This window comes from Mirounga leonina, unplaced genomic scaffold, assembly GCF_011800145.1.
Source record: "Mirounga leonina isolate KUSES-001 unplaced genomic scaffold, KU_Mleo_1.0 Mir_53, whole genome shotgun sequence".
NCBI lineage: Eukaryota > Metazoa > Chordata > Mammalia > Carnivora > Phocidae > Mirounga > Mirounga leonina.
In genome coordinates this window covers 8,076,662-8,092,661 of record NW_023270807.1, presented here as the reverse complement: position 1 = coordinate 8,092,661, position 16,000 = coordinate 8,076,662, and the positions used below count along the sequence as shown (strand labels likewise).

General features: G+C 42.1%; 1 protein-coding gene across 8 annotated transcripts in view; it reads right to left on the bottom strand.

The window, feature by feature from the left end:
- Positions 1-3,093: 3,093 nt before the first annotated feature.
- LOC118001457 (adenylate cyclase type 10-like) overlaps positions 3,094-16,000 on the bottom strand; it is a 43,916-nt gene continuing 31,009 nt past the window's right edge. Inside the window, exons 21-32 of one of the 8 annotated variants that reach the window (XM_034991567.1) lie at positions 14,295-14,358; positions 12,861-13,080; positions 12,374-12,499; positions 9,345-9,517; positions 8,471-8,630; positions 6,323-6,527; positions 6,137-6,233; positions 5,531-5,649; positions 5,157-5,274; positions 4,550-4,748; positions 3,838-4,051; positions 3,094-3,334 (exon numbers count right to left, since the gene is read on the bottom strand). In XM_034991567.1, the coding sequence (XP_034847458.1) occupies positions 3,267-3,334; positions 3,838-4,051; positions 4,550-4,748; positions 5,157-5,274; positions 5,531-5,649; positions 6,137-6,233; positions 6,323-6,527; positions 8,471-8,630; positions 9,345-9,517; positions 12,374-12,499; positions 12,861-13,080; positions 14,295-14,358 (1,763 nt within the window). In that variant the 3' untranslated portion in view covers positions 3,094-3,266. Of the gene's footprint in view, positions 3,335-3,837; positions 4,052-4,549; positions 4,749-5,156; positions 5,275-5,437; positions 6,234-6,322; positions 6,528-8,470; positions 8,631-9,344; positions 9,518-12,373; positions 12,500-12,860; positions 13,081-14,294; positions 14,359-16,000 lie in introns of those variants that run through there. The other 7 variants (XM_034991568.1, XR_004676701.1, XM_034991569.1 and 4 more) reach the window with 7 other exon arrangements.

Here is a 16,000-nt window from a genome sequence, read left to right as displayed (position 1 = left end):
AGTAGTCTTTTTAACAAATAGTGTTGAGACAAGTAGATATCCACATGCAAAGAATGAATCTGGAAACTTACCTCAGAGTATATGCAAAAATTAACTCAAAATGAATCAAAGATCGAAAAGAGCTAAAACCATATAAAACTCTTAGAAAAAAACAGAGGCATAAACCTTTGCAATTTCTAAGATATAACACTTAAAGCACAAGCAACCGAAAAGCAAAAACCAGACAAATTGTACTTCATGAAAACATAATACTTTTTGTGCTGCAAAATGATACCGTCATGAAAGTGAAAAAACAATTCACAGAATGAGAGAAAATATGTGTAAATCAAATCTGATAAGGTCCTAGTATGAGAATATATTTTAAAAAACTCTTTACGCTCAACAATAAAGACATGTAACCCAATAAAAAATGGGCATAAGATTCCAACAGACATTTCTCCAAGAAGATCGACAAGTGGCCAATAAGCTCATAAAAATGTTCAACATCATTAGTCATAAAGGAAATGCAAATCAACACCACAATGAGATACCACTTCATACCCATTAGAATGCCTATATCAAAAAAAGAAGCAGGGACGCCTGGGTGGCTCAGTCAGTTGAGCGTTCTCCTGGTTTCAGCTCAGGTCATGATCTCAGGGTCATGAGATTGAGCCCCGCATTGGGCTCCATGATCAGTATGGAGTCTGCTTGAGATTTTCTCTCTCCTCCTGCCTCTGCCCCTCCCACTGCTTACGCTCACTCTCTCTCTCTCAAAATATATAAATATAATCTTAAAAAAAGAGAATCAATAACAAGTGTTGGTGAGGTGAGGATGGGGAAAACTGGAATCCTCACACACTGCTGGTGGGAATGTAAAATGGTACAGCAACTTTGGAAAACAGTTTGACGGTTCCTTAAAAAGTTAAACATAGAGTTTCTGTATAACCTAAATTCCATTCCTAGGCATATACTCAAGAGAATTGAAAATATATATTCATACAAAAACTTGTACACAAATGCTTATAGCAGTATTAATTAATAGTCAAACAGAGGAAACAACCCTTGTATCCATAAGCTGGTGTGAATGGATAAATTAAGTGTGGTATATCCATACAATGGAATGCTATCCAACCATAAAAAGGAATGCTACAATGTGGATGAACCTTGAAAAGATTATGCTAAGTGGAAGAGGTCAGACACAAAACGCATATATTATGATTCCATTTATATGAAATGTCCAGAAAAGGCAGATCCATAGAGACAGAAAGATGGTTACTAGGGGTTGGGGGAAGAGGGACTGGGTAGGGACTGCTAATGGGCCTAGAGTTCCTTTTTGGGGTGATAAAAATGTGGAATTAGACAGTGAGGATGGTTTCACAACTTTGTGATATACTAAAAGCCAATGAATTGTATGTCTTTTTAAAGGCTGAATTCTATCTTAATTTTAAAAATTGCCAAAAGGGAAACAAATGGAAAAAAGGAAAGAAAGAAAGGAAAAAGGAAGGAGCAACACAGTATGACTAGTTAGTGCCATATGTGGGAAAGAAGGGTGCTAATGGTAAGGGTAAATATATGCTATTGCTTGCATGTGCACATGATTTTGCAAGGATACACAAAGAAGTGGTAACACAGATCAGCTCTGTGGAGGGGAACTGTTGGCTAGAGGACAGGAATGGGAAAGACTTTCACTGTTAGACACTTTTGTTCCTTCTGAATTCTGTGCCACATAAATCTATAATCTATATTTAAATATAAAAATTAAATTGATAATAATAGCTAATACTTATTGAGTACTTATTAGGTAAGCACACAATACAGGTACTGTTCTAAGTGTTTTATATTTATTTTATCTGCACAATGATGTTCTTTTATTCTGTTTTTATCCTCATTTACAGAAAGGGAAACTGAAGCATAAAGAAGATGAATTATATGCTAAAAGTAACACAGCTAATAAGTAGCAGAGTTAGAATTTGAACCCCCAGGCCATCTAGCTCCAGAGTCCTTGCTCTTTACCACTAGTCTGTATTGCATCTCAGAAATTTAAAGGAGTGGAGGAGGAAGAGAGGAGGGAAGTGGTGAGAAGGACAAAGGAAGAAGGGGGTAGGAGACAGAGGAATGGAAGGGGGAGTAGGGTGGGAGTAAAGGGAGAGGAGGGAGGGTACCAAGAGGATGGGGCAGGAGGAGGGGGAGTGGGAACAGGGAATGTACGGACCACACAGCATGATTAAAAAGTACTGGGCTCATTTTCCCAAACACCTCCCTGCCTGTCCTTAAAGTTCTGATCACGGTCATTTGAACAGTATATTGAAGATTGGGTACAGGATAGCTTACCATAGCCAAGGTCCCATGAAAGCCTTTATAGCCTAGTGCAAAACTCTGGAATCAAATCTGAGTTAGAATTCCAGCTCCACCATTTTGTGGCTGTGTTTCCTGGAGTAAGACCTTTCTAAGCTTCAGTTTCTTCATCTGTAATATGGGGATAATAAAAGTACTTGCTTCACAGGGTTGATAAAAGGATTTAAAGAATGTATTTCAAGCACTTAGTGCCTGGCACAGAGTAAGTGAACAGTAAATGGTAGCCCTTGTAACATTAATTAACAGACTCTACGAACACTAGATGATTGAGTTATAAAGTGTAAAAAATCAGTGGGAAGATCAGGCTCTGGGTAAGAAAGGCCATCAAACAGATAAAAGTCAAAGGTGGTGGCTCTAGAAAGGGAGAATAAAAAGACAGCTAGAGTCATACACACCTTGGCAATTTCGGCTTCACGTGGGAATCCCCAAGTCATACAGTGCAAAAGAGAAATGGATTCCCACAGCACTGTGTCCCTCTCAAAAGATTCCTTGACTTCTTAGGAGTCCATTAGCAAGAGATCATCAAAGAGATTACCAAGAGATCTGTGCCAACAGATCATCAAAGTACTCATATTGCTGGCTTTCTGTAAGTAGCCACAACCTCTGTATTAGGGCTGTGTTTTCTATCTGCTAATGGATATTGCCTTACATAAGAAGCAATCAGTTCATTTCAAAGCCTCCCAGGCCTCCAGTCTACCGCTGGTTCTAATTTCTGCCTCAGTTGTGCCAATGACTGTTAAGAGTTAAGAAAGATCTAAGTTTCATGCTTCAGAAACATAGGCTTTTATTTTGACAAAGCTATAGATAGTGGTGACTGTAAAAGGCTAGTATATTAAATATGTACACTATACAGTATCTTAGAAAGGGGAACTTGGGTCATTTCTTTGTGTTATATACAACAAGAGAACCATGGTCCCTTCAGATGATTTTCTTTAACATATACAGTCTTTAATTTCTTCTTCATCCTTATTCTCCTTGACATCAGCCACTCTGTCAAATCCTGAAAGCAGGAACATAAAGAAGATCACAAACCTCAAAGAATGTCCTCAGCAATTACAAATCTAACTCACGGCCCTGGAAAAGGAGGAGATTTGGTGGGCTCTGGGGCAAGGAACTGTATTCTTTCCTCTCTTTCTTGTCATTTACCTTCATGGACATTACACTGTGGATTCTAAGGCCTTCCTTCTCCCTTAGTGACCGTCCAGCTACTCCACAGAAACAATCCGGTTGTTTAAGCTGGACTAAGGAGGAACTCTCTATGCCTACGGGTCACAGATGCTGGAACAAAGGGCTGAGAGAAGGGGCCATACTGCTTAATAATAAAGGGGCCCTGTCTGTCTGGGCTGGGGCTGGTGCTAGTGAGAGGATGGTCGTTATCTGTGGAGCAAGGACTAACTCCTTTTAGCTACGCGTCCCTTCTCTGGAGCAGCCTCTGACCGTCTGTAAGAATCCGAGCCTGTTTGGGACATCACTCGGACAAGGGTTCCAGGAACGAATGCTCACTCTGTATTCCCAAATTTCTTCCAAAGGAATTGTTTTCCTCCAAGCATTCTCCCTCTATCCAAATCCTGGTCAAGCAGGTGTCAAAAGGTCTGACAATGTTGGTCGAGGACATGGATTCTCTCTTTCCGTATCTCATTATAGAGGCTTTAAGTTCAGAGACCCACTGGTGATAGACGGGGCAGGTTACACATCGAGAGAAGAACTCCTCACAGTACTGAAAGGAGAGGGAAGTCCGTGAGCTCAAGGACGAATACTCCACTCCACCAGGTCTACGACAGTCCCACTCAGCATACTCGCTCAGGGCTCAGGGGGCAGGGAGGAGTGACTCATCGCAAAGCAGGCCCAGAGAGTTGATTTTGAGCTACAGGGGAACTGGAATGCCTTAGACGCAGAAGGCAGGGCTGCAGGGACAGGTGTCAAACTGTGGGTCTACTGAGAAGGGCTCAATGTTAACATTTTAACAGTACTGGATAGTAGCTGTGCAAAAGAAAGTCAGGGTATCCGGTCCTGGTCTACATGCAAGAATACCTAGGAGGGTACATGAGGTAAATGGAAAGGCTTTCCAGGTGGAGAAAAAAAAAGTTTGGTCGGCGGGAAAGAGAGACAGAGGCAGTGAGGAAAAGAGTAAGGGAGAGATGCAGGCAGCAGGAAGAGTACTGCAGATCAAACTAGAACTTAGGTGTCAGGTGAAGGACAGGAGAGAAGTGGGTACCTTGAGGGTTTGGCTGCGGGTCTCTGGGGGAGTATGCATGAAGACACCCTCTGGCATTTTTTGTAACACTAGCACATGGCACTCCAGGAATCGGACAAAGCCATGTGAACCAAATAGTGAGGCATTGGTTCTTTTCACCAACTGGCGAGCCTTGGAGAAGTGGTGCTCAAACAGATTCCACTGGGAGTCCTGGGCAAACCTGGAGGGAAGAATCTCAGCTCCATCCCCTGCTTCACGACCACAGCTCTTTCACACAGCCATCATCACTTCTTTAAGGCTCTAAGACCTCCTGGACAGTCAGAACTGTGATGCTGGCCAGTGGCCAAGGCTACTAACTCACGTGAAGGAGACTGAAATGGAGACCGTGGGTTATCCAGCACTTAAATGTAACCTTAAACGTAACCTTCAACCTATGGGCCCAAACCTGCTCAGGGATAAAAAGAACCCTTCTAATAAGATGGGAGGGATGGGAGGTAAAGGTCTTTAGAAAGTCAGAGATGCAGAACAGCTCTGCCTGGAGGGGTAAAAGGCAGTAGCTTAAATGACCCCATGGTGTCCTTAAGTTTCTACCCTTTCCCACCAATAGGACTCTGGTACCCCATATTACCACATGGCCAGAGATGAGTGGACCCCCAGCATGACATTACTCTGAGAGTTTAGAATGCAGCTGTGCTCACAGTGTTGAATGAAATGTAGACACTCGCCAAAGGGCCGACATAGCAATCCTGTGGATAGAGAAGGTAACCAGGCTAGGATCAGCTGTCAGTGTAGGAACTGGTATAGAAGGTGTGTGGTACAGGGGAGCAGACAACATCTGAAATGCAGACACCTTGAGTCACATATGTGGTTCTTAGACTTTAAGAAATCAGGGGCTAGGATCAGGAACCATGCCCAAGGGAGAGGCTCATGACTACCCGTGTTCCAAACACAGGGCCCTATCTGAACCCTTCAGGAGATAGCAGAGCCCTGCACAAAATTTACCTTTTCCGTAAAGCAGCAGATCTAAGCAAGCAGAATAGAAGCAGGCCAGGCCAAGGACATCACGACCCTGGGAAATGAGCGCCCACTGACTCTCCAGCACATGGACACATAGATCAAATCTGCCAAGAGACAGAGCCACTGGGACCAGCTAGGGCATGGGGAGGATGGTAGAGGAGAGGAGAGGATCTTACATCTCCAAAGTAGCCTAACATCCCCTAGATCTTCTTGCCTTATCTCTATTTATATAGAAAGTATCTGTGCCTGCAATCAGACCTGCCTCTAAGCAAGGGAAGTGGGAAAATGCCTGAGCCAGTTTCCAGGTTCTTTCTTGAGCTACTGCAATTACCTACCCCCTGCGGAGAAATGAAGCAGAAGAAGGAGGAGGAGAAGGGGGAGAAAGTGGGGAAGGGGAGGAGGAGGGGGAGTACGCATTTCCACTCCCAAACCCCACACTTAAAGACAATGCTTCCTGGAATGACTAGAGAAAAGACAGCCTTGGCTGTAAGAAATGGAATAGCATCTCCCTCTCCATTTCAAACTTCTTTGGGAGACCATACCCTCCCCTCTTAGACAACAAATACAAATGGCAGAAAATGATCTTAATACTTCTTCTTCAGAAAAGCAGATCTGAAGAGAACTGAGAGAACCAGATTCTCCAGAGCTGGTTTCTTGAGGTGTCTGCATATCTCATGAGCTTGAAAACCTAAGGAGGTCAAAGAGCATTGTGAGAGGCCTAGTGGTGAACTTGGCTTCTCTAAAAGCCCTAGGCCCACCAGCTCCAAGCCCCATTACCCAGCTTGATGGAGAAGTCAAGATGGCCAAGGCAGAGTTTGGTGTAGGCCAAGGCCTGCATGAGCTGCGCTGTGGCCAATAATCCCTCCCTGGAGAACCAACACAGGCTGCTTTTCTGAATGGCCATCTGCTCACACTGCAGCCACTTGTCTCTGTCACCCATATTCTGGGAGAACTGGGATAGGGCCACATAGGTAGAGACAACCTGTGGGGCAACAAACACGGGGCAAAATATTCTGACTGTACATACACGCTACACTTCCATCTTGTCCCTTTCCTGCATAAGAGCCCACTATGGTGCCTTGTTGCCCACCTGACCAGGGATTGCTGGTATCCCTATCACTCTCCCCGACTCCTGCTATGAAAACACATTCCTTGTTGTCCCCACACTTCTAATTTGATCATTCCCACCACCTGATCTTTAAACAAACTATTTTCTCTACCTGCCCTTCTTCTTGTTCTCCAATCCCAGACTTGCCCTTCAAGACACTGGCCAAACTGTACTTCTATGTTTTCCCTAATGAAGGCCTCTGATACTTGTTCCTTAGAACTCTTCAGAACTGCTGCCTAGATGTCTATTATAAGTATGTGCACATTTGACATCATTGATGACTCTCTTCTTGAGATACTGTCTTCACTAGGTTTTGAGGACATCATACTCTCTTGGCAATTGCTCAGTTTCTTTTGCTGATTTCTCCTTATGACCCTGACCTCTTAACATTGGAGCTGTTAACTTAGTCCTTGGACCTTTTCTCATTCCCTTGGGGAGCTCATCTAGTTTCATGGCTTTAGATACCATTTACACACTGATGACCCCTGTATTTCTATTCATATATTCAGCTGCCTACCTAACACCTCTATCTAGATGTCTAATAGGCATCTCAAATTAAACATGTCTAAAGCCTGGCTTCAGTCTTCTCCCAAATCTGTTTCTTGTGCATACTGCCCCATCCCAATTAAGAGCATCTCTATCCATCTAGAAGTCCAGGTTGCAAATCTTGGGATTATCCCGACTCTTTTTTCTCTCCCATCCCAGAAATGATCCATTTGGTGAATCCTGTCAGTTTTCGCTTGACAGAGGACCACTCCTCCTGCTTCCTCTGCCACCACAACAATTCAAGCCAACTATCTCTTGCCTGTAGTGCTGGGATAGTCTCCTAACTTGCCTCCCTGCTTCCTCTCTTGCCTCCTTCAGTTGATTCTCAATACAGCAGACAGAATGATCCTATTAAAATATAAGTAGACTCTGTCACTCCTCTTCTCAGAACCTACCACTTGCTTCTCATCTTCTGTAGAGTAAAAGTCCAAACCCGTAGAGTGGCCCACAAGGCTACGCCATCTGCCATCCACCCTCTCCTGGCTCTCTGACTCACCTCCTGGTTCTGTCTCCTCCCCTCTAGTCACGCTGGCCTCCTCACTGTCCCTCAAACACGAACAGCATGACTTGTGCACCACTGTGCCTTCTGCCTGTCCACTCTTCTCCCTGATAGCCATATGGCTTACTTTCTCATCTCCTTCAGATATTTCCCAGATGTCACCTGCTTGTTGAGGCTTTCCCTGCCATCTTGTTTAAAACTGCACCCATCCCCCAGCTCCCAGAACCCCATGGCCCCTTGCCTCCACTTAATTTTTCTCCACTGCACTTATTATCAACTAACATTCCATATATTTCACTGATCTATTGTCTGTTTCCCTGGAACCAAGATCAGTGCCTGGCACATAATGGGTATTCATCAAATATTTATTGAACAGATGGATAAAAAAGATAGACAGACAGATGGACACTAAAATTAGGAAGATATTTCCCTTCCTTCTTTTTTCCTAAGTCAGCAATTCAAGTCCTTTTTTAGCTCACGGACTCCTTTGAGAATCCAATGAAAGCTATGACCTGTTCCCTACCTCCCTCCACTCGTCAAGTGTTCTTTTGAATATACACACCAAAGCTGACATTCAGTTTAGGGAACTCACAGACAGCCACACCTGAAAACCCATCTAAAAACTGCAATATGAGAAATGCTGCTCAAACATATGATCAGTGTGTCTCATAGAGTCTGGGTTATTGTGGAGTCATGCTAAACCCAGGAATCTCTCTCCTTAGCATTTTAGGTTTCTGAGTGAGGTCCGGAGGGAAAGGAAGGACTTGCTTACCTGGGCTTCATTTGCAAACTCCTCAGCAGAATTCTTCTGCATGAGAGTGGCGAGGCAGGCAAACCTGCGGCTGCTGGCTGTGTTGTCCAGGTTATAGAGCTGCCAGAGCAGGGAGAGGCAGTGGACCCGCTGCTGCAGGACTGCCAGCTTCTTCTTACTGCTGTGAAGCACAGAGCGCTTAGCATGCCCTTAGTCTGCACCACTGCCCCACTGTCCCTCACCACAAAAATCCAAATCTATTCATCAGAGGGCCATCTACAGACTTTCAAACTCAGACATGTTCCTGGGATCCCCATAAGCCTTTTTAAATCATCCCTCTTTTTTTTTTTTTTTTAAAATAGGCCCAGTGTGGGACTTGAACTCACGTCCCTGAGATTAAGAGTCCTGTGCTCTTACTGACTGAGCCAGCCAGGCGTCCCAAATCATCCCTCTTGATTGAAAAATTTCGAGGAAGTGTTTTTAAAAGGTTCATTCTTTGAATTGCTATTTTGAATATATTTCCTATAAATTATTATAGCTCAATAATTGGGTAGCAATTTAATACTTTGTATGTATATCAGAAATAATATTGATACATATATGTATATATGTGTACACATGTATACACACATACATATGTATATCTTGATTTGAAAGAGACAGGGTAATATGTATCTTTATTTGAAAAATACAGAGTAACACCATGCTTCAAAAACAAAAGAAGTCCTCACTCTGCTACATTTCATTGGCTCAGAGAGTAAGGTAGAGGAACTGGAAGTGCTATAGGCTTGAAAGAGGAGTCTTAGAGGTCAATAGAGGCAACACTCCAGGCCCAGTCCTAGTTTAGTTCTCTGTGGTCCTAAAGGGAACGGGATGACTCGGCTAGGCTCCTCACTTCTCACTAGGGTTGTTTGGAGGTTGGCTTAGGGAACAGGAAGGCCAATATTTTTCCAGGAATGTTTGGAAAAAGACACCAAACCAGGTCCAAGGGAAATTCCTTTTCAGCAGTCGAAGGGCTTGCCTGGCCAATTTTTTGGCCAACGTGATCTGTCCCATGTTGAAACAGACCTGGAGATGGGAAAATGAGAAACAGTAATGTAAATGTGGGAAGAGTACTACGGGTGAGGCTCTGGTCATTTGGAGCTAGTACTTGGGCTGCTGAAGCGCTAGAGTGAGAGAGCTGCAGCAGGGCCTGGCCATACTAACGAGCACCAGCAGGGCCATGTGCAGGTAAAGGAATGAGAAAATAGGATTGTGGAGAAAACACCCTCTTTTTCCATCTCCCACATGTTTGTCAGTAAGAAGGCTGTGATTTGGAAAGTGATGCTGCTGGACTGAGATGAGACTGTCATGCAGCAGAGACCCAGATGTTTCAGATGCCATTGAAAGGATCTGAAATGTCACCAAATCCCTTATCTGTCTTCCTTAAATAGGTTGTGCTGCCACTGTGCATGTGGGGGTAGGAGTTGAAGAACTACCCTGAGGTTATCATATCCTTCATGTTTTAAGACTAAATCCTCCAAGAAAGTGATAAAGTCTGGTGATTCAAGAACAATCTTAGGAAGACTGCACAATAACTTCTTATAAAGGGAAAGAAATAATTATTTAAACTTACTCAAAGACCTCTGGATTGAAACGCAGATAATACAATACTATGGAAAACTCTAATATTCTCTTTGGCATTCAAAGGCATTATACACATCAGGTTTACTCTCCTAGCCAGATTATCTTAAGGTTTACATTGAAATTAGTTTTCATTTTAATTATTTTTAAATTTTAAAGCTCAGCTCTCTAACAAAACATCCCCCATGGTTTTATGGAGTCATTACGTATAAATTGATAATTATCCCAACACATTTGTTCTGTTGATTTAATAGTAGTGAGGCTGGGAAAAGTTGCTGAGCTGTCCTGAGTTATTTTTACACAATAAATAAATTTACTCCATTATGTCCTTTGTAAATAGAGTGTCTTGTGGCATGCTTTCCCCAGAGCTTCTACTTGTTATATAAATCTCATTCCCTGAGGAAATTGTTATGATATAGAATAACCTATGAGGTATATTACTTTTTTTAAAAGCAAGATGTAGAATGGAATATAGAGAGCTCCTATTTGTGTATAACAAAGGAAAGGGGAGACCATATACATTTACGTATGCCAACCCCTCTGGTAGAATACATAAAGATTCATAATGTCAGGGAAGGGACATAGTAGCTGAGTGATGGGGTTAGGGGGTGGGGAGACTTTCAGATGTATGTTCTTTTTCTTCCCCCTAGCTTTATTGAGATGTATTTGACACAAAGCATTGTGTAAGTTTAAGATGCATGACACGATTTTTTACTGAGATATAACTGACATATAATATGTTAGTTTTAGGCATCCAACATAAATTTTTTTCTTGATGAGAACTTTTAAGATCTATTCCCTCAGCAACTTTCAAATACATAATACAGCATTGTTCACTATAGTCACTATGCTGTACATTATACCCCTAGGACTTATTTATCTTATAACTGGAAGTTTGTACCTTTTGATCACCTTCATCCTTATGTCCAGCCCCCAGCTGTCCTGAAATTAGTTTATATGTACTCCACTAAACAAAGGACATGAATAAGCAATTGACAGAAAAATAAATGACTGGTAAACATACGAAAATAATGTACCTTATTAAGAAATACACATTAAAGCACAATATAACTTTCATCTACAGATTAGCAAGTTTAAAACAGACTGATAACATCTGATGTAAGGATGTGAAGAACTGGGAAAAATTCGAATTGATATACAGACGGTTCCTGACTTACCATGGTTTGAAATAACAATGTTTTGACTTTCACCCAATGGTGTCAAAGTGACATGCGTTCGGTAGAAACTATCCTCTGAATTTGGATCTTTTCCTGGGGGTAGCAATGTATGTATGGTATGATACTCTCTCCTGATGCTGGGTGGCAGCAGTGGATGCACTCCCTGTCATCAATGCGATCATAAGGGTAAACGACCAACAGACTTACAATCATTCTGTCCCCGTATAACCATCTGTTTTTCACTTTCAGTAGAGTACCCAGTAAGTTACATGAGATACTCAACACTTTATTCTAAAATAGGCTTTGTGTTAGATAATTTTGCCCAACTGTAGGCTAATGTAAGTATTCTCACTGAGTATGTTTAAGGTAAGCAGGCTACACTACAATGTTTGGTAGGTTAGGTATATTAAATGCATTTTCAACTTGTGATAGGTATACTAGTTTTGACTAAATGATATTTTCAACTAATCATGGGTTTACTGAGATGTAACCCCATCATAAGTCAAGGAAGATGTGTAATTTTGATGAACACTTTGGCAATATATTTATTAAATGTACAATCATTCCTATCTCCCACCTTAGCATTTCTGCCTCTGGAAATTTCTATTACAGAAACATTTTTACAAGGGAAACAAGAGATATTTACAAGAATATTCACTGTAGCAATGCTTATAAAAATTTCAAATTAGAGACAACCTAAATGCATGTGAGGAAGGGACTGATTAAACTTTGATATGAGCATACAATGGAGTACTTGGCAGCTGTAACTGATTGGATGTACACTAATATGCAAAAATGTTCAGTCTGTACTGTTAAGAATAAAAGTCAGCTACAGAAGAGAATATAGAATATGATTCTACTTAAAAAACAACAGAAAATAATAATGGTATGCCTATGTGTGTATATCTGGTGGAATTTGCACATTATTAACTATGCTGGGGGCAGCATGGAGCTCATTTCACTTTCTCCATATTATGTACTGCTATGTTTTGAATTTGTAAACTCTTTTCGCACATTATCACATTTACAATTGCATACAAAAAAAAAGAGATTTTTAAAAGAAATAATAGGGTAACCCTCAAGGAGAAATAACTCAAACTTCAGGGCCCTGCCCTTACTTTACCTCTGACCGAAGACAGCAGAAAATGGCTTCCTCAAACTGACAGATCTTCACTTTGTGCTTTTTCAAAAATGAGAATGCTGAGGGCTGGCCCAGAAGACTGCTTGCCTTCCTCAAATAAAAGAAGGCCTCCGAACAAGACAAGGGATGGAGAAACAGGATTAGGATTTGGACGACCCTAGTGGTGTGATGAGGACGAAGGACGGAGGAAGGTTATGATGAGGTCAAGATTTGGATTGGAATCAGAATGGGTTCACAGTGAGAAACAGGGAGCTGGATGGCCCGTGCAAGTCAGGGGCAGGGCTGGCAGTGGTTGGTGCTCTTGGACTACCACGTTCCCACTTTGTGTTTTCTCCTAAACCCCTTCCAGGACCTTTCTCTCTCCACTTTGCTCCATTTTTCACCCAAGCTGACTTGACAGTAAGAAATCCCCACCAAATTCCCCAAGTGAAAGGGCTCAGCTCAGGGGCTGGGAGCAGAGCGTGCTCACCATGTAATTATCTGACAGGTCCAAGGAGGCTGCAGCAGCCTCCAGCAGGTAATAAAATGCACATGTGGTTTCTCCGATGACCAGACAGTGCTGGGTGAGGGGTGAGAGCACTAACTGCAGGATTTCCTCACAGTGACAGGGCTTTGTGGTCAACATGTCTTTCTCGGGGCTGGTCTGAGCCAGCTTCCTGTTCACCTGATCCAGGAACTCTTCCTCTGTTCTTTGTGGAGAGAAGATGAATGGAGAGTGGTCACAAAGCAGCCACTCTTCTCGGGGCATTCCCAGATCTCCAAGCCACTGTTTCCAGGAAGCTTTCCTTTATGACTCATCAATTCTACGTTTAGCCTTCTCCTCCAACACTCCATAAGTTTTTGAAAGTCAGGGACCTGATCTATACTGTCAAAGCCCTAAGGAATTTTTTAAAAACCTAAAGCCAATCTAAGTACCTCACAGACTAAATGGGGAAACAACTTCACCTGAAGAGTAAACTAACAACGTGAAATAAAAACATGAACATGATACAAGGCAATAAGTAATAATACATTTCTCTATTAGCGTATTTGAACTTTGTCACAATACATTTGAACGTGATTTTATACAACACCATCTTATCCTACAACAACCCTGTCTTTCAGGTAGGCAAAAACTACCTTCCTTTTACCATTGAGGAAATTGAGGCTTGGAAAGCTTAAGTGACTTCTAAATGACCTCACAGCTACTGAATAGAACTACAACTAGAGCTCACTTCTCTACTAGTCCAGTGCACTCCCCACAAACACCATGAGTTCAAAAGAGGTTAGATCTCTCTGAGACAGAATGATTGAAAAAGATGGAAACTGAGGAGGGCTTTGAAGAATGGTAAACACTCTGATAAATAGAAGGATGTGGAGGCCACTTAGTATTTCAAAAAGGGGGAATTGTGTGAGCAGGGATATACAGGTGAGTGTGGGGATGATTCATGTAAAGTACAGATTTTTCTTTGAAAACCATAAGAAATTAGGTTGGATAAGCAGGACAGGAAACTCTAGAGTGGCTGGTAAACTCAAGGTAGGGACATTTAAAATCGATAGGCTAGGCATTACAAAGCCAGGAGGCACATGATTAGGAAATGTAAATTCCTTTTAATATCATCTGGGATCAAACATAATTGAGAAAGCAAATTTATAGCAGAGAAAAATCTGCTCTGTGTACAGTTCATCTGAGAGTTATTAAATGAAGCTTTTCCTAAACACTAAGAAATAATTTCCCTTTGAAGAATCACAAATTGCCTTTCCAATTCTCTGTTAACTTGAACTCTGGACTGAGTACAAAGGTCACTACTCCTGGGTGGTCAGAGGAATTCCTGGTCTGCAGGTGAGGTGAGTGGCCCAGTTCAGTGGTCACCTGTGTCTCATTTCCTGGCCCCCTACACCCACTCTCAGCGTCTCCATTTACCTGCAGTGTTCACTTGTGAAGGCCTCCTGACTTCTGAATGGTTTTGTCTGGAACTGAAAACTATCTGTAGGGAGAAAAATATCATCTTCCATTATCCATCTTTGTATTAACTGAGAACATTTCCAATTCCTGACTACTTCTCCAAAGCTTAGTTCATGACCTAATTGCCTCCCCACTTGTTAAAATGGTAAGTTTAGGTTTAATATTAACCTACACACAAAATAGAATGGTGGATCACAAATTCCTTAATGGCAACTATTTATGATTCAAATAGTAACTCCTCTCAAACCTCCCAAACCAGCCCGATTCAATTTGCTAGAAAAATGAATAAAGAATATGTCCACCCGGTTTGACAGCTACTTCTAATAGAAGAAATCCCTGAATATATCTGGATTGAATTTCTGACCAGATGAGAGTGGACCACAGAGCTAGACCTAGTGAGGAAAATCATGAGTGCACCAGATGCCACAGTCCACTAGAGTCACAGTGGCCAGCAGGGGGTTTCAGCTTTACCTAGCTGGCCTTAAAGAGCCCTTATCCCTCAGATTTGACTCTTCCTCTGCAGCTGCCTTCTCACAGATCAAAAAGCAAAAACTGGGAATGATGAGGAGATGTTACCATTATGGCTCAGAAGCACGGATGGCAGGATTGAAAGGGGGTCCCCAAGAACTGTTACAGGGAGGACTTGCGTTAAGTAGAAGGACCAGCTCTCTGAATGCGGAACCATGTCAAATAAGGTAGGGTAAAGTTGAGACTCAGGTAACTAAAGAACCTGGAGTTTGGCAGCTCTACCGCAACACACAATTTCCAGGGGCACCATCACATCATAGCATGTGTGACTAGCGCCCTCTAGATGTGTGCAGTACCTTTCTGCATGGCCACGCACAGAGGCCCTGAATCTGGGAATGAAGTGTCCTCAGGGCTTGGTCGTGCTGGGAAGGTCTTGAGCCTCTCTCATATAGACTGATCAGGCTGTGTAATCTCAAGCTGACACTAACTATGAATGATAGGGTAATTTCTTCACAATCCTAGACTAGGACATTCACTGTTACTTTCCTCTTTCTCCTTGGAAAGTACAAAAGTGCAAATGCCCAGAGTTCGTCAGCCAATGACTAATTTTTCCAAGTCACTGGTCTACCTTCACAGAGTCATCAGAATGTTACAGCTAGAGCAGACATTAAGAGAATAGATTAACTTCTTGATTTTAGTCCATTACCACCAACAATTCCCCATATCTCCCTTATCCCTCTCCTCTGCCAACACCAACTTCTATCAAAGTAGAAAAAGGGAAGATTTGGTTGGGTCTTGACAGCTGTCTTCAAATATGTAAGAAGGGGCAATTCTGATTTGCATTTCCCTGATGTTCAGTGATGTTGAGCATCTTTTCATGGGTCTGTTGGCCATCTGTATGTATTCTTTGGAAAAATGTCTATTCATGTCTGTGCCCATTTTTTAATTGGATTTTTTGTTTTTTGGATACTGAGTTTTATAAGTTCTTTATATATTTTGGATACTAACCCTCTATCAGGTATGTCATTTGCAAATATCTTCTCCCATTCTGTAGGTTGCCTTTTAGTTTTGTTGATTGTTTCCTTTGCCGTGCTAAAGCTTTTTATTTTGATGTAGTCCCAATGGTTTATTTTCCCTTGCCTCAGTTGACATATCTAGAAAGAAGTTGCTATGGCTGATATCAAAAAGGTCACTGC